This window comes from Drosophila pseudoobscura, chromosome 4 (genome assembly GCF_009870125.1).
Source record: "Drosophila pseudoobscura strain MV-25-SWS-2005 chromosome 4, UCI_Dpse_MV25, whole genome shotgun sequence".
NCBI classification, from domain to species: Eukaryota; Metazoa; Arthropoda; class Insecta; order Diptera; family Drosophilidae; genus Drosophila; species Drosophila pseudoobscura.
The window spans coordinates 2,301,477-2,321,079 of record NC_046681.1 but is presented as its reverse complement, the minus strand read 5'-3'; the positions used below and the strand labels follow the sequence as shown (position 1 = coordinate 2,321,079).

The window sequence follows — 19,603 nt, the reverse complement described above, 5'->3', positions numbered from 1 at the left end:
TACGCCTAGCTGCTACTTGCAACGTGCAAAACGCGCGCCCAAGAAGCCCCTCCCCTTGGTAACGGGACCTTGGCGGACTGCGTCCGATTTCTCTGTCTAAGACGCCTTTGTAAAGTGAAGCTTGCTGGCACGTTACGTGACTGTATTGCCGCTCCAATCGCTGAGCGCAGCTTAGCTCGGCTTGCATAGATAAGCAAGCATAAAACATAAATATCGAAGAGCGAGGTTTGAGAGAACGGTTGGCAGAGCAAGCACGTGCAAAGCTTTAATAAATATTGGAATAACATAAAAATTTGTAGCTAAAATATGCGGCTGCAATCCAATAACTTTCTGCTATTTGGCAAGCAGCTAATCGGCGGGGTTCTGCTCCGAACACATCGAATCCTGGATCCAGTTGCACCATTGCCTCATATAGGAGAAATTTGAAAATTTGTTGCTAACTGTGATCAATTTGAGCGCAGTTCATTTTGTTGCCGTTTGCCAAAAGTCGAATTGCGACTTTATTTGGATGCCACTTTATTTTTTTTTTATCAATAACGCAGACTTTGACGGCCCAATCAGCCTGTGTTGATTTTTATCTGATCATTCTTACATACTAGCACAACGATATCACATTTAATAAGTTTTTACTAAATTTGATTTACGATTTTATTAGTTCATTAGCGTGATCCACTCAAAATCTAAATTAATAACATTGTACAATTATCAACTTTATTTTGAACTTACGACTTGATATTTCGTTACTAGAGATTAAAAGCTGATAATAAATAAATGCATGACAAACCCTAAAAGATATTCGTAATCCCAAGAAAAAGTATTAGTATAAGTAGATCTGATAGCAGGGATTTTTTGTTCTGTTAAATTAGGTCTTTATTAAATGTCATGAATTTTAATAATAAACTTACGAACAAACAATCTAGTATAAGTACACATTTTAAAATTAACTGTTTACAAAAATCATTTCCAAACTAATATTAGATTCAAATTTGGCCTTATTTAATAAAAGCCACAATTTATGATTACTTGGAAGCTTATTGTTAAAAACTATACAACGCATAACGCGCATTATAATTAACCGCAGTTATTGAGCATACCAGTCAAACTTCTCCAACTCGAACGACAATCAGTGCAAAATAATTAATTTTTTTTCATATTGTTGAAGCTAAAAAATAAAGCTGTCATACTTAAAACTCAACAAAGTTTATTAATATATTTACCCAGCTTAGTAAATAAAGATTTAAATTTGAATAATGAAATGCACTGCCCAATATTTAAGTTTCAGTATTGCAAAAATCCATATTTTTCTCTAAAAGCAACGCCATTGACACTCAATATAGTTCGAGCTTCAAAAAATTCGTCTTAGGGAAGTTCTGGCTAGAATGTTCAAGAATATTTGTATTTGTTCGGTTCTGCATATTTATTATTTGCTATGCATATTTTGTTAGCCAAAATTTGATAGCATTCAGGAGAATTATTTCTCCTGCATTCTTTATAAATTATTGCACCTATAAAATTTGTTTGTTTTGTAAATATGAATCTAATCTTCCGTAATAAATGAAATGGAGACAGTTTGAGCATGACCAATGACATATAAAATATACACAAAATATACGCGATCAAAAGTAGCTCATTAAAAATAAAAATATACTTAAAATTGGTATATTTGCGTGTAATGTATTTTACAAATATATTTTATATAAATACCGCGGGGAGTACACTTAATTTTGTTTATTTTTAGGAATATAAGTATTAAATGAAGAACGTACGTTTCCTCAATTTATTGCAAAATGAGATGTCGTTTTCTATAAATACGGTTAATTGCATGCGACTTAATATACAATAAACCTTTTAAACCTAAATTCAAGTATTAATATATTTTATATCTTTTACGTTTTCTGGTAGAAGACAGAAAAACTAACATTGATCTAAGACTATTATAAACTAACTTAATTGGTTTTTTTACTGCTTTCATCACATGCAGCAAAAATTAAAATTGGTACACTTTTTACTTATCAAAAATATTATCTACGGTTTTTATACAATAAATAAGTTTTCATCGACAGTGGAAGTTGAAGTTGTTGTATACGTTCTTCCAAGTTTGCGCGTCCAATTTTTTGTCGAATAGTCCTTCGGCAAAGATCCATTAGGGGCAAGGGTTCAGCTTAAATACAAAAATAATTTATTTTTATTATTTAGAAACCCGTTCTTAATACCAAAAGTATTCACTTTCTTACGCAACTACAAAAATACCCTCGATGGCCCGCGATTTACCAAGAATTAATGTGCAAAAACTATGACTCCAATGTGTGCTTATTAGTTGCTACAGCTACTTCTAATATTTACACGGATAACAGTATCAAAAGCAAGAGCATTTACACCCCTTACTGAGTTAGTGTATAGTTAGTGCTTTTTTGACTTCTGTCTTTTTTTCTCCATTCTCACCACGACACCATCCGTTTTTTCTCCTTCCCCTCCGCCAGAGCACACTACGCACGCTACACGCGTGTGTGATAGAGTCAAGCACTGCAATTTAATTTGTTCCTTCTGGTTACCATAATGATCTAGTCCTGGTTCGGCGTTTTGATAGAGATGGTCAGTTTCTACGATTCTACGTTTTCGGGTTTCTTGTACCTTAAAAATTATGGATGTCACAGATTTTTGGGCTTTGTGAGTCGAAAAATTTTGAATCATGTTCAGTGTGATATCTCAAAATTTGTTTGCTCTAGCTTTAAGTCTCTGAGAATTATTGCGCGTCAAACAAGACGGATGGACAGATGGACAGACAGAAAAAAGTGCCCAATATGTGGTTTCCCATCATACCCAAACAAATTGAACTTAGTTTCGTCTGACTAGAATACATTTTTCCATTTTTGACATGAACAATGCGGCCTTATTGCAGTACGGCAACTGATCATTTTTAAGATCTTCATTTTTTATCTTCGAACAAAAACGTTGTAGAACTTCTCCGATACTGACGCGTTTTACCGTATTTATGTGGTTTATCGTCGAAAACACTGTTTTTTTTTTTAATTTCCATATTTTTTTTGTAGGCTGAAAAACTATTTTTTTGGTACATGAAGATTTTTTTCTTATTTTTTTTTGTTATATTTTGATATATTACTAAACACACCAACCTTCAATAAAAACTATAAAACTTAAAAAAATATTCACCGGAGAAAATGTTCTTGTCTTTATCCCTTGACAAATTGAGATTTGTACGCCATAAGAGCACGAAAATAATGGTCGACAGTTTCGGGGTGTCCGAAAACAAAACCTCACATTTACGGACACAGAGAGGAGACAGAACAGGCCCGATAAAATCTGTTTTGCTCAACTCGCTCAAGCAAAGACCGACTTTTACACTTATCTTTTGTTACTGTTGTTCACTGAGCGAAATGTTCTGCGTATTTATGCGTGCTTGTGAGTGTGTTGCTTATAGGAACGATCACTTGCCCATGTGAATGAAAAACGTTCCTATTAACTATTGTTATGGGGCGTAATGCAGTTGAATTTCATCGTTATCATCACGTCTTTTCCATCATCTCTCACCAATTTGCAGAAAATTTGCAAAATATATAAAATATATTGGGCGTTTGATCAAAAGTATCCCTTTGAGTTGTTTTTTGGGGGACACGATCGTGTGGCATGTGTTTCTCATAGTTTCTTCCAACGAGAAAACACGCGTCCAAAGTCGCGAGTTGGATTCGCTGGCGCACAATCATAGATTTCAACTTTGAAGTTATGTTGCATGTTTGTATGCTATGTTAAAGCTTATTAATTAATATACATATGCACCAATTAAAATTTAAAGGTTATAAAGAAAAATAAAAGAGATCTACATTTTGGTTTTTTTTTTATTTTCGTGTCAATAAGCGGCATAGCGTCATATATCCGCCCAGTACATTTTGCCGGCGGAATTTTTTCGCTTTTTTTCTGGAGAACTTATTTCGTTTGAAAGCGTCATATCTCCGCTCGGAGACACGGCGGAGATATGTCGTTTCATATCGTCATATCTCCGCGCGGAGGTATGTCGCTTTAAAACGACATCATTTCGCGCGGAGATATGTCGTTTGTAGAACGGCGGAGATATGTCGCTACCCCTCAACAAGCGCCATGCGAAAATTTGTTTTGTGATGGAATCGATGATAATACTGCCAAAGTTACGACTTTTAATATTTTTCTTGCATCTACATATACGATTTAGTGCTGGTAGTTGTACCAAACAATTTTTATGTATGCTAGTGCATATAGAAGCACAATTTGACCGATAGATAGGGTGGTATTAATTACATATAGGCAAATTGCTTAACAACCGAGCTACTATTTCGCACGGAAACACATATAATTTTACGATCGGACATGGCTATATGGCCGTTGTTACAGATCAATAATTAATAATAATTAGTTTGCAAGTGATTATAAATCAACCGAAAATCGAACCGAATTAAATGACATGCTACTATATATTTGAACTATACTTACGATCTAATCCGCCTATATAGCGCATAGTAATCTCGCAGTGTCCCCAAACCGCTGAAACAACTGGATACAGCTTTTTTCCTTTCAGCCCTCTAAACGCAATACCTAGATATTGCTGATCAACAATAAAACTCAAGGTTCCTTCATCCATATCTAAGGCTACTAAGAACTTGTCTGGAACCAAAAAAGCTTCGTCGTTTTTCAAAATGGCTGGATATGTGACACCAGCACAATTTTTTGAATCGTGGTACAATTTGTTTCTACCTAAGTCCCAGCCCCAGCTCTGTTCAGTAGATCCAACTAAACTTTGATATCCAACTGAGTGTAGGGGTGCGTCAGCAGTGGACACGCCAACAACTGCATGTGTTCCTCTTTGTCTTGTTGGCCAATAAATTTCCCAAATGTGCAATCCCTTTGTGAGGCCGACTTTTCCACGAATGCAATCTGTACTCTGGGCGACTGGATGCCTGTGAAACGTCAACTTGTCGTCTTCTTTCACAAATATGTTTAACGACCTGTCTTCCGAGTTCCAAGAATGTTTCAGTTGAAGCTCTCGAATCGCTGGTGGCATATCAAGCAAAATATCAATGCGCGCTGGTTTTAAAAAATCAGCTTGTAGCTCCCTTGGTATAATTGGTTTAAAAGTAGCCTGTGAATCATTACGACTAACTGTTTTAACTCCACCACTAATTTTTTGACCCATGTTCATGCCACGGCAGCTTCTTGATCTTCTTTGGTCGATTGCAACTTTGTAGGATAGTCGAAGACGCTCAAAATCCCTAGGTTCCAATCTGGACAATACAACTCTCGGAGATAATGTGGATAATGATGAAATACTTTGAGGGCGTCGCCTTTCACTGGACCTTATTGAAGGTGTCCGACCACCCTTATACCTGAAATTAATCAAAATAGTTATCATCTTCCATTAATTTGTTGTTTGACTTTTGATTTAATTCGTACATCTATACAGAAATATATTGGTTAACTATGTATTTACCTCCATTAATCGTAATATGTACATACATATATATGTTCGTGCATAAATGATTGCATATGCATATATGTACATACATACATACATATGTATGTACATAACCATAAGACTATGAGCCTGAAAACAAACTTACAAAAGCGATGCAAGTAAAAATATTTATGTATAAGACTAAATATTTTATCAATACACACCACAAGACGTAACAATTGTTTCTATAGATTAGGTATCATCTGTGTGTACCTCATTTTTACCTTTTTTTTCCAAGTTCCATCTATAAATGAATGAATTTAAAGTCGAACAAAATGGCGTCGGCGACGATATACTAATTATTCAACACAATTAGTTGTTTATAGTACATTTCCATTATTTGAAAATGAATCAAATCACATAAACATAAATGTTCAAAAATAAAACACAGTACATGTAAATAATTCAAGTCTTCATGTGATATTGTTTCAGTGAAAACGAAAAAAAATCAGCGATTCCTCAACATAAGACCATCGCCAACTACCACATGAGCTATCAAGGTTGAAAGAAAACAGGGTGTTCCCAGTAGAAGTCATAATATAATTCGAAAGGGTGGTTGCACGATACGATTGCCAAAACAGATTATTTGGAACAATGGAAGGAACATTTTACTTTGCAATTTACAACAAAAAATCAATTCAAAGTGTAATTTTTCATATAATTTTTTAATGATATTGATTTATTTACAATTAGGATGTCAAGCAGAGATATAACTTTTGCGAACAGAAAAATACGTATTTCACTATATTCCACTAATTATTATTTCGGAGTATTTATAGTTTCTTTGCTCCTGCGCTGCCGTATTCCATATTAGAGAATATGGATATAATAATTAACTAATGTAGTATTATTTTGGTTATCATATATGTACAAGTACATGTCCGATGTAAAATCAAATCTAGTTGAATTATTAAAAAAATTGATTTTTTACTATTTATAATTTGTATATAATTTTACTAAAATTACTGGGTAGAAGTTACCAGTTGATACGTTTGGAAAAGAGGAACGTAAGTAACCAAGTAAGAGTAAGTATCCAGAACTCCAGATACAAATGTACATAATTCTGTAATCATCTGATTGCGGTAACTTATGCAACGGTCGCGATCTCCAGGACACCTTGATCCCTGATCAGTGATGGATTGCTTACGATATTTATGTTGGGTTGGCCGTCAGCCTTCGGGTGCTACAGGGGGATAAACGGATGTCCGGTCGGCTCGTCACAACTGTAGACTCGGAACGGGGCACGGGCGCCTCGGGTTCACGGCTTGCCCTGGTTCCAAGGTGACTGTGCTCCGCGTCATAGGATACAGGTAGGCACGAGCGAACCGGCACCCGCCGTAACTGTACACACCGTCGGAAGTGCGACTATACTCTCCCCGAGAGGGCGGCTGGAAACAGGTCCTGGTACGGTCATGACTCTGCCAGGATGCTGGCTAATTGTAGTCGGGCGGAGGGAGAAGCCTCCTTCTCGGACCACAGGTACGTGGAAACCGTATTCTCTTTTTCACTACCGCGACCAGCTCAATTCCGGAACCTCAGGCGGACAAACTGGACTCGGTACTCAGACCACCTATGTCGTGTTCTTCCTGAGACTCCACCTGAGGAGGGGATTTAAAGGGAGGTCACGACTCATCTCGTTAAAACATTTACAGACGTCTACAATGAGGCGCTCGATAAATCCTGCCCCTCTGGCAAGTGCAGAGGCCGGAAGAAACCTGAATGGTGGAATCCGAAACTGAACTCCGAAAAGCCTCCCGGAGACTCTTCAATAAAGCTAAGGCTGAAAACGATGAGCAGAACTGGGCCGATTACAAGGCCAGTCTGTCAATTTACAATAAAGAACTGAGGAAAGCCAAACGCGCCTCATGGCGTAAGTTCTGTAGCGACATTGAGAATACCTCAGAAGCCTCGCGCTTGCGCAAAGTTCTCTCTGCTGACCAATCATGGACAACGTCCAGCAATGAGTCGCTAAATCTTCTCCTTAACACCCACTGGTTGTGCTAAATAGCCTGCCGTTAGGCACGATTTCTGAGGGTTTAATTAGACACTGGAATCAGACAGACCGACAGATCAAACTAGTGCACGGATCATGATCATGAGCGGCTGCTGCTTGCATAGGCTCCGTTCGCAACATAGTATAAGAGCGCACGACATTACAATTTAAGAGCGTGATTTCATACATGTCTCTTAGGTATTGTTGCGTGACCTTCCATCCATGGCCACAATTATTAGTTATTGTTCTGAATTATGAAGTCTAGTGTAAGTTAGGCTAGGGCAAAGCGGGAGCGCAATAAAAGCTCGCTCTCTCGCTCTTGGCGAATTCGCCCCGCTTTGCCACCGTAGGATAGCTAGAGTAAGAGATTTTAATTGTGAAGAAAATATAGTTGTTCGCCAACCTTGAAATAGATCGAGCGTATCAAGTTTTTCGCCCCGCCAAATAAATAATTTAAATTACAGCCACCCAAAGTTTTCGGTAACTGATTAGAAAAACTCTTCTAATTTTTCATGGCTCCCCCGGGTGGACTGTAAAGTGAATTATAGGCAACAAAAAACAAGTGACAGTGACACAAGAAATTGCAGTATACATATGCAAACATATTCGTTGCCCGCGTCGTGTGTGTGTGCAATCGGCAATCAATTTTTTTGTAAAATATCATCGCGTCGGTCGCGCAAACAATTTGTGCAAATTCTGCTACCGCCGAAGGATGCCCTGCGATAAAGCCAGGAAAGTAGCAGTTGCATTCAAAGATCCAAAAGAGGAATCAGAGGTATTTGTGCAGAAAATTGAAGGCTGAGCAAAAGACATTCAGATCTCTCTTTGAGGTGTCTTGTGCTGAAAACATTGCACATCGTCTTCAATTCTAGGCACAGACGTATGATATACATATAGTAGAGCTTGATTGCATCCATTTTATTAGTAATTGCATAAATATAACTAAAAACATAAATACATACATACATATCGACACAAACAGACATATGTGAACCGCTATTTGGACGCAACAGTTATATGTACATACATACATACATCTTTCGTTTACTGCAATCACTGTCCCCCCCCCCCCCATTTTATTTTGTTCTACCTTTCTCGTCGTTAGAACAAAGTTTGTTCGTTCGTTCACCCAAGCCACGGCGTATAGAAAATATCCACACATACATACAAGCAGCAGCACCGGTGCATTATTTCGTTTTCGCTTCTCCACTGCTGCTTGCGTTGTATTTGTTGGGAGAATTTTCGTTGCCGCTCTTGAGCTTAACGGTGCGCCAAGTGACGCGCTACCCTGTATCTAACGGGTATATTGTTTTCGGCTGTTACTTGCAACAACTCTTTCCCTTGATACCTCGTGCCTCGACATTCAATTAAAATTCGTTTTCGATTATCGTTCTCGTTCAAAAATTAAAAAAAAAAAAAATAATAATAAATAAATAAATAGAAAAACAACCATTATGGCAGAAAAAAGTGAACCCACTCTTGAAGACTTAAAGACTAAGCTCAAAAGTCGAGTAAAAAGCATTCGCCGCTTAGAGGATCGATTAGATCAAGGGTCGATTCCTTTGCAATTACCGGAATTACAATGTAGATTAGATTGTTTGAATGCTTCAATTGAAAAGGCTAACCATTTGCAGGAGCAAATCGAGGACATAAGAGGTGATGATGCAAATGCAGCCGAGTTGGAAGAGCTGATAATTGTCACCAAAGGAAAGATAATGTCGCTTATCGCCGCCTTTGATGCAGCAAGCGAGACGAAGCCAGTGTCTTCTTCAGCCCCAACTCATGCTAGACTTCCGAAATTGGCATTACCCAAATTTAGTGGTAAACACTCGGAATTCAAAAATTTCATTAGCCTTTTTGAAAGACTAGTCCATAGCGACAACAGCATACCGGTGATCGAAAAATTTAATCATTTGATTTCGTGCCTCTCTGATGAAGCATTAGGAACAATAAAGGCGTTCCAAGTCACCGAGGTAAATTATGAAAAGGCCATGGCTGCCCTAAAAAGAGTATATGACAACGATTATTTGATTTTCACGAATAATATTTCCACATTGTTCAATCTGCCGAGAATGTCGCATCAATCTGCATCATCTCTAAGAACTCTAATCGATACTGTTTCGTCGATTTACGGATCGTTACTGTCGATCGGAGATGATACAAAAATTTCGAATGCAATGCTCATTCATCTCGTTTTAAACAGAGTCGACCCAGTGACGAAACAAAAGTGGGATGAACAGCTTACTTATGAGAAGTTGCCGCTTTGGTCCGACTTTGAGAAAGTCTTGAATCGTCGATACCAGCATCTGTCTGCTGAAGAATCGACCAAGCCAAGGCAAGGCAAAGTCATGCCAAGCATGGTAGTGAGTTCTCCTTTGATTTTTGGATCCTGAAATCAATTTCAGGTTATCACCCTGACCAGTCAGTGAATGTGACTGACTGGCGAATCCCAGAGAACCTACCTGGCAGACCCTTATTTCTACAAGCCACAAAGAATAGATATGTTAATTGGAGCAGAATCGTTCTTTGAATTATTAGCTGTTGGTCAAATTAAACAAGGTCCTGACTTTCCAACTCTTCAGAAAACTCTTCTTGGTTGGGTTGTGTCGGGAAAATAAGTTTCCAGGAGTTCTGCTCCTCAAATTACAAACAGTTTGAGTTGCAGTAAGTTGCTAGTATCCATCGATAGGACCTTGAAAAAGTTTTGGTCACTGGAAGAAATGCCATCTACCAAGAAAATTGCCACACCTGCGCACAAGCTATGTGAAGAACACTATCGTAAGACGACTCAGGTACTATCATCAGGTCGGTTCGAAGTAAGGCTCTCGTTTAAATCAGATCCAAATTGTTTAGGCAACTCCTTTAAGGTTGCGAAACGGCGGTTTTTGTCGCTTGAAAGACGATTGCATCGTGACCCTGAGTTGAAGAAAATGTACTTGGAATTCATGTAAGAGTACCTCCCCTTAGGTCATATGTCTCCTACTGACAATACGATTCCTTCTACTCCACACTACGTAATCCCTCATCAGTGTGTTCTGAGGCCCCAAAGTACGTCTACCAAGCTCCGAGTCGTGTTCAATGCTTCGTCCAAGACGTCCTCACAGGTGGCCTTAAATGACATTCTGATGGTGGGATCTACCATTCAAGAGGAATTATACTCGACACTGCTCCATTTCCGTCTGCACAGGTTTGCCCTGACTGCTGATGTTAAAAAGATGTATCGCCAAGTGATGGTGAACGAAGCGGATCGGCAGTTTCAGCTCATAGTGTGGAGAAGAGACCCTTCTGAATCCTTGAGATTGTACAAGCTCAACACTGTAACCTATGGGACTGGACCAGCCCCATTCTTAGCTATCCGGTGTTTGAAAAGGTTGAGTGAATCTGCGAAGCTCTCATTCCCTAGAGCTGCTAACGTTATTGGGTCCGACTTTTACGTCTATGACTTGTTGACTGGTGCTGCATGCGTAGAGGAGCTAAGGGCAATTAAGTCCGAAGTGTCTCAGGTTCTTCAGACCGCAGGGTTTGAGTTGACTAAGTGGTTTTCAAACTCACCCGAGATCACCGCATCTGAGAGCACAGCCAAACCCATAACGATCTCGGATTCTGAGTCGACAAAGGCGTTAGGAATCTCATGGTTACCTACGGACGATGCCTTTAAGTTCAAAATTGACAATTCAGTTATGGGTCTCCGAGCGACAAAACGAAACATACTATCGGTGACATCAAAGTTGTTTGACCCCCTTGGTTTATTAAGTCCTATCGTTATAAAAGGCAAGATCCTATTGCAGGAGCTTTGGCTTAACAAACTAGATTGGGATGAGTCGATCCCGCTGCATTTGGAAACAGCGTGGAATAAGTTGAAAAATACACTATCTCAATTGGAAGACATATCCATATCTCGGTTTGTGTATTCCGATCCGATGTCACCGGTTCAAATACATGCCTTTGCTGACGCCTCCATGAGAGCGTATGGAGCGTGCGTCTATATACGTAGCAGAACTGCAGAAGGTTTAAAAGTATCATTGTTGACTTCGAAATCCAAAGTAGCGCCGCTCAAGACCAAAACGCTCCCAAGGCTTGAGTTATGTGCCGCTCACTTTCTCGCAGATCTCTGTCACAGAATCAAGCCCCTATTAAACGTGCCCATTGAACGAGTCGTTTATTGGTCGGATTCAGAGGTAACTCTCCATTGGATCCGGTCTCATCCATCGTCGTTGTCGACTTTCGTTTCAAATAGAGTGGCTGAGATTCAAGAGTGGTAAGATGATGCTACGTGGCGGCATGTACCCACGAAACAGAACCCAGCAGATATTGTCTCAAGAGGTTGTGACGTCGACGAAATCGTTCAGTCAATTTGGTTCGAAGGACCATCATTTCTGAAAGAGGAAGAAGAAAACTGGCCCAAGAACGCTCATTTCGAACACTCCGATGATCTTCAGCTGGAAAAGAGGAAGACTGCGGTCGGGCTAACCGCGGCTGTGCGAAGTTCGGAGCTGTTAGATGTCATCGAGGGATTCTCGTCACACCTCAAACTGCTTAGAGTGTTCGTGTATGTGTTCCGCTTTATAAGAAAATGTAAAGACCCAAGCCTAAAATTCGAAAAAACTATCTCACCGACCGAATACAATGAAGCCTTTTATAAAATTGTCGAAATCGTCCAGCATCACGAGTATCAAGGAGAAATCGAAAAGGTTAGGAAAGGATCTACAATTGGTCCTAGTCTTCAGCGGTTGAACCCATTCATCCATGAAGACACAGGGACTTGGTGTAACTTTTCGTTGTTGCGAGTGGGGGGGCGACTAGCCAAAGCTCCTATATCATACGATGCCAAGTTTCCGCTGCTTTTGACTAAGCGCTCGCAATTCGTGCGAAGCTATATTCGTCATCTGCACCATTCGAATTTTCATGTCGGCCCACGAGCACTTGTGAGCATCCTTCGACAGAGCGTGTGGATAGTGAACGCTCAGGAGGTCTGCCGTCAGACAGTTCGATCATGTATGCGCTGTTTTAAATGCAAGCCTCGATTGCTGACGCAACTCATGGGGAATTTACCCGCAGATCGACTCCGTGCTCTCCGCCCATTTTCAATTTGCGGCGTTGATTTTTGTGGACCAGTGCACACGACATTGAAAATTCGCGAAAGGCCCCCATACAAGTCATACATTGCACTTTTTGTTTGTTTTGCGTCCAAGGCGGTTCACCTATTAATAGTTTCCGATCTAACCACTAATTGTTTTTTGTTGGCTTTTCAAAGGTTCGTCGGGCGCCGAGGATATCCCCAAGTCGTTCATTGCGACAACGAGACGAACTTCGTCGGAGCGAGCCGCCATCTCAGCGCTCTGCGGATCAGGCTCAAGGAGCAAGGAGACGCAATTCGCGACTTCGCGTCAAAGAACGGATGCGAATTTGCGTTCATACCGCCGCGAGCTCATCACATGGGAGGGCTATGGGAGGCAGGTGTAAAAACTGCCAAGAGCCTACTCCTACGGGCGGTAGGCAGCGCGCTCCTAACCGCCGAAGAACTCGCCACAGTCCTCGTCGGCATCGAGGCCATAATGAACTCGAGGCCGCTGGGAGCCATCAGCCAAGATCCAAGCGACGGCGAGGCCCTAACACCCGGGCACCTGCTGACAGGCGGGTCGCTCATCGCCCCCCCAGCACTGCGGACTCCGGACCAGGAGAGTCTCAGTTGCTTGCGGCGATGGCGACTTGTCTCGTCAGTCAGGCAAGCGTTTTGGCAGCGATGGTCCCGCGAATATGTCCTGGGGCTGCAAATTCGGGGCAAATGGCACCAGCACCAACCGAACCTCGAGGAAGGAGACCTCGTCATCGTGGCCGAGGATAATCTGCCGCCTCAGGAGTGGCTCGTGGGGAGGGTCATCGCCACGCACGCAGGAGAGGACGGCATGGTCAGGGTCGTCGAAATAAGGACTAGCACTGGAGCGGTTTTTCGGCGGCCCATACACAAATTAGCGCCGCTCCCAATGTGTTGAAGCCGATGCAGGCGTTCAACGGGGCCGGTGTTGCGTGACCTTCCATCCATGGCCACAATTATTAGTTATTGATCTGAATTATGAAGTCTAGTGTAAGTTAGGCTAGGGCAAAGCGGGAGCGCAATAAAAGCTCGCTCTCTCGCTCTTGGCGAATTCGCCCCGCTTTGCCACCGTAGGATAGCTAGAGTAAGAGATTTGAATTGTGAAGAAAATATAGTTGTTCGCCAACCTTGAAATAGATCGAGCGTATCAAGTTTTTCGCCCCGCCAAATAAATAATTTAAATTACAGCCACCCAAAGTTTTCGGTAATTGATTAGAAAAACTCTTCTAATTTTTCAAGTATAATTATATATATATATATTTGTAAAGGCAGGCAACTAATTTGCCTTAACACCCACTTTCCCGGCTGCGTTGAAAACAGACCACACTACATCGCGGCTCCTTCCGTTGCCTTAAGTGATATCATGAACCTGCTAAGCCAGGAGAACATTTCCTGGGCAATCAAAAGCTTCAAACGATACAAGTCTGCTGGGCCAGATGGCATCATCCCTGCCCAACTGATTCACGCTGGACAATAAGCCACTAATTGGCTCAAAAGGATATACAAAGGAATCTTCTCCTATGGATATGTATATCCCGGAAACCTGGCTTCATACCTAAGTTGTCTTCATTTCGATCACATCGATCATAGAAGCGTCAATTAACTGTAAGGAATACAACCTAGTAGGGAGGCTCTGCACTGATGGCTCAAAGTGAGACGCCCGCGTGGGAGGCGGAGTCTACTGTAGCGAGCTGAACATCAGTCATTGCTTCAGGCTCCTGGATCACTGTAATGTGTTCCAAGCGGAGGTTGTGGCCATCAAGGGGGCAATTTGTATCGTTTCCAAACTACTTCTAGACACGCACTTAGTGTGCGTCTTCTCGGACAGCCAAGCAGCTATTAAAGCCCTAGGCTCAATATCGTCGAACTCAGCGACTGTAAATGACTGCAGCAGATCTCTGCACGAGATCGCAGAGCAGTTAGATCTCTTCCTTATATGGGTCCCAGGCCACAGAGACATCGAAGGGAACGACGCCGCCGACGAGCTAGCCAGGGTACTACGATAAAAAAGTGGAGGTATTTTGTACTATGTAATTATAGTTTTTCTTACTACGTATTCGCTTGAAACTCGTTACTCGGGAGGTTTTGCACATAAAATTCTTGTTTCTACCATTAAAAGTGGACAGTAAAAAAAAAGGGTTTTGTTTTGGCGTTTTATGAAGATTTTGTTTGTTTCTCAAGAAAAATGCACATAAAACTAACTAACCAAGATGAAAGGCTAACGGAACACACAAAAAGTTTGAACCCAAATGTCCTTGTTTCACATCTACAAGTATTTACTTTTCATTCTTGGTTTTTGGTCAGGAAATAAAATGTTTCTGTTATTACAATTGTTATCTCTGTGTTTTACCAGATTTTTTCGCGAAAATCACAATGTTTATGTCGTTTCCATGCTGTTCCATTCATTTTGTTCAATTCAGATAAAGTTTTGGGCCTCTGCTTTCATACGTATAAGAACGTTCATGATTTGCTAAGATACTATTTTCTTTCGAACCTTTTTCATTGTTTTTCTCCGTGCTTGAGTTAAGTGTACGTCTGCAGTTACTAAAATATTGAACTCACAACAGTGGAAGCATTTCTATTGAAATATATACACCCAAAAATTGAGCAACGTTTTTTAGACAAATTCTGCCCAATTTACAAAATAAAAATTCCCGTAAAAGTATAACGGTCGCAAAGGGTAGCAGTTAATTTAACATACATTAGTTAATATTTAGTTTTAACATTAATTTAACATCGTTAGTAAGTGACACGAAAAATGTTGTGAACCTCAATAGACGAGCAAAAAGTTTTCTCCAATTCTGCAAGGCCCAAATCAATACGAAGAAAATATGAGCTAACAAATATGAAGAAAATCTTTTTTCATAAAAACGTTCTACGTACTCCGGCCTTTGTTATCTATTTTTATACCCGATATTCAAACAAACCTACCAACTTCAAAGGATTACCAGTGGTTATCAAAGGAATCGAATCAACAGATCCTGTCAATAAGATATTAGATGGTCTTAAAGACTTGGGCTTTGAAGTCAAAATGGAAATGAACTTTAATATAAATACAATTTCCCAACCAATGTTCTAGATAGAACTGCCTCCTGATAGTATGCCTATACGCGTTGCCTGCGGGGATCTCACTGAGCCTTACCCCGCAAATGAGGAGGACCCATCTGCAAAAAATGTAGCAACTGTGGGGGATCCAACACTGCCAGCTATAGAAGTTGACCTGTCCTAAAGAGGTAATAAATCGCCTAACCCAACAAAAAACAGCAGCTCGAGTCCCAGTCATCCGACAATCATCCGTATGTACCATCAACTACGACTCCACGACATTATTTTGCTAAGGCGCTAAGTTACACCAACGGGTCGTACGTCTGTCTTTAAACCGAAATTCAACAAACCACTGGAAAATACAATGGTAGCAATTCAACAAGCGTCGCAGGAACTGGAGCTCCACCTGGAGCTCTATGCGACAAACAATCCCGATGGAGATCACGGAGGTACCAAAACTCTGATCAAGCCTCGTATCAGGCATTATCGTTTGCCATAACTTCCTACGTACCCGCAATACGAGAATGGGCTGGTAAATATTCGGCCTACCACAGAAAACACGATTTCTTTGTTTTTAAACATAATCTCAATCAATGGGCCTCAGATTTTGGCATATCTTCCATGAAATACGACTTGTCCTGATCCTCAAAATAAGCGTTTATTTCACAACCAGTCTTTGCCTTTTTCTCCGCCGTTTCTCCGGTTGAAATCCATTGCTTTGACTTTTTAGTATGGTGATATATATATCAGTTGCGCCTACAGTCACAAAACGGCGCAAAAATTCGTTCTAATTTGCGTTCCTTCAAAATCCTTCGAAATTAAGCGAAAATGCAAAAGTGACCATGCTAAAACTCCCGCCAAAACTATCAGTGTTGACAAAACCAGTTGCAACCAGCAATCAGCTTATTAAAAGCAATAATCGAAAAAAATATTTATGGGTGGTTAGAAATGTGTTCTTTTGGTAAAGCCGATTACTTATCAGCCCGCCCTCGTATTTTACGTGACCGCTTTGTATCAGCTGGTGACAGCATTGCCAAGCACACCCATTGCGGATCTCGACTCAGCAAACCCAAAAGGAAGATAACTATATAGCTTTAAAATCTCACCACGAAACAAGCTTAACGGGTGGCATATGGCCTGGGCTTTGTCCAACTTGATTCTTTAGGAGGGCTGCTATGATTGGGACATCCTTGGGCATTAGTAATACCTGCATCGAAAAGATTTTTAATTATCAATGATCAAAAAGGTGAGTTCGCGTTGAAGCAAACAATTTAAGAATTGTTGTGTAAGAAAATGATCAAAAAATACGATCGTGGTGCTTTAAATGTTGTAGTATAGTATCTACAGGGTACATGGTACTGGGCGTTACAGTGTCATAACGCCCACCGGCGTTAAGACACTAAATTTTTTCAATAAAGTGACATAGCGCCCTTAATTTCGTAAAACTTGCAAAGTGCTTCAAGAATCATTAAAAGTACCTTTAAAAAAAGTTCCGCTTATTGTCTTATCTTGTTTGTTATCGCATTTTACATGTTTTCGGCACAATGATCTTCTAATTAGTTTGTCATTAATCTTCGTGCGTTAAAAAAGGGTTCGCGTTATATTTGTTATATAAAAGACTGTGGTGTTTCAGTGGTTTTGTCCAATATTGGCGTGTGCACTCAAATGAGTCTCGAGTGCAAACACAACCATGCCTCTCTACAAGAACTCATAAAACAACTGGAGTTGATCAATAATGTTAAAGGTCAATGTGAGCAGAAAACCCTACAAAGAAAAGGAGAAGAATTCTTTTACGAAGAATGCCAAAAAAGTGGAGAAGCTGCAAATGCAGTAAATTATCCGAAAATAAGACAACAATCGTTTAGGGTCTTATAGTGTCTTATAGCCCAAAAAGAAGTGACATAAAACCAAAGACTACACAATACCAAGATGATGCATGAGCGACCAAAAAGCTGTTCTATGGCGGGTCCTAACATTAGAACCCAAAAGGCACGAGGGAGCGCGCGCGGTTTCAATTCCCTTTTCGCCTGTACTTCGTCTCTACCGCGACCCCGCTGCCCATCGGTTTCGTCTGTTCGGCAATTCTGGACTCTCGAGCCTCAGCACCGTCGAAGCGGTGGTCGCGGATCGCCGATGTCTTTGGAGCGGCACAGTGGGACCTTTGGCCGTCTCAGCTTACAAAATTAGTTAGTGAATATGAGTTCAATAAATATTTGCATTGAGTACTTACATATATATAAACTTTGAGTGCTTATATCTCCTAAACTAAAACTATCTTGAAAATTCGATTGGTAAATTCTCTATTAGATGCGTACATTAAATTTATCTAAAGCACTCATACAATTTTTTTTACTATTTCGGCTGAGTCCCCACTGTGCCGCGCCAAAGACATCAGCGACCACGCTGCCCTACGGTTTCGGCACGCAGACGATTCATATTTTGTTTTTGTATTCTTTCTCTCGAGACACACCGACTCGACGCTGACCGAGGCATTGACGAAGCCGAGTAGCATTTCGGAGGCGAAGGTAGCGTAAAAGAGAATTAAAGTAATAGCCACGCGCGCCCGTACCATGAAGGTTAGGTTAGGTTAACCCGGACGGCCCTCAGCGGGGCGACGCATAGGCCAATATGGCCCTTAGTTATCCGGATGGGGGGTGTATGAACCGTCGCGGGAGTGTTAATGTGGATTTAAAAGTCCCCGAGAATCGAGGTGTTTTTGTACCATGAAGCGTCAAACGAAAATTGAAAAAGAATTTGTTCTTCATGCAACATCTTGGTATTGTATAGTCTTTGATAAAACCCTGCGGGCGCTATGTCACATTTAAAAGTGTCGCCCGTGGGCTATAAGACACTGGGCGTTATGACATGCACCCGTATCTAAACAGGTTACAAATCATGAACGTATAAATTTGAGCCCGAAACAAAACAGTAAACGATGGTATGGGGGTTTTCAAGTAAGCCAAATGGCACAAATGTTTTCGCAACTGGTCGGAAACTGGTCAGGAATATCAATTCAGAGTGATAAATAACCATCTTTTTGTTGCCAGCTATAAAAAAATTTTTAGAATCATCTTGAAAATATTTTCAAAAACAATAAAACCAAATTCCTTTTTTGTTAATAGTTAGACCAGAAACTTAAATAGCAGCCTATTTGTATAGTCACTCAGAAAAAGATATGCCAATCAAAAAACAAGGTTAGAATGATTCACTGTAAGAAATTGATAATTCTTAGAAAAAGCATATCGGATTAGCTTGCAAAAGAAGAAAAAACTGACAGTGATATAAATTCATTGTTCTTCGGTAGCAGAAGGATTGACTCAAAACAAGGCGATTTGATATTGATTTAAAAAAGTTGTGGGGAGGAACATTTTAAAGGAAAACATGCTTCCCTTTATAATTTTCGTTAATAATCAGTATTCAATTTAGTCGAGGTTTAGATCATAAATATTCAGTGTACTCGTAGCTTCAGTCATGCGACTGGACACAGAGATTTCTTTGTGAGAAACTATTCTATTTCCCCCTGTGGTAATTCAGAAAAGCGTTATGCACCAGTATCACTATCGGATCCATCAGCCCGCTGTAGAACAGAAACAGAGAGGACCAGATGTTTGCAACGCACAGGAGGAAACTCGATCCTAGACAATTATATAATATATGTATATACATATGTATATGCAATCTTATGATTTATGTAACTCATACAATCACTTAATTTTGCGGTTTCAACTAAAACGATCCGTTTTCATTGTTACGTGCTCTAGTTTTCGCCACTTATTGTCATCGATATTTTTCATTTTCTCATGTTCGGTAAAGCGAACATTTTAGTGTGATAGGAGCGAACAATTTAAGATACCAAAACGCAAAATGTCAGGGCAAAGAATTATAATTAGTTATAAAAAATGCACAAGCTAATTGCTGTGTCAAATAAATGTTAATGCAGCATTCGTTTTGTTGTTGTATAAAATGGACT

At 40.3% G+C, this 19,603-nt stretch overlaps 1 protein-coding gene across 2 annotated transcripts in view; it reads right to left on the bottom strand.

Moving 5' to 3' along the window:
• Positions 1-845: 845 nt before the first annotated feature.
• The window catches only part of gus (splA/ryanodine receptor domain and SOCS box containing gustavus), a 30,390-nt gene continuing 11,632 nt past the window's right edge, over positions 846-19,603 (bottom strand). The window contains exons 1-3 of one of the 2 annotated variants that reach the window (XM_002135945.3): positions 5,725-6,024; positions 4,483-5,372; positions 846-2,161 (exon numbers count right to left, since the gene is read on the bottom strand). In XM_002135945.3, the coding sequence (XP_002135981.1) occupies positions 2,022-2,161; positions 4,483-5,372; positions 5,725-5,744 (1,050 nt within the window). In that variant the 5' untranslated portion in view covers positions 5,745-6,024 and the 3' untranslated portion in view covers positions 846-2,021. Of the gene's footprint in view, positions 2,162-4,482; positions 5,373-5,724; positions 6,025-19,603 lie in introns of those variants that run through there. The other variant, XM_033379489.1, reaches the window with a different exon arrangement.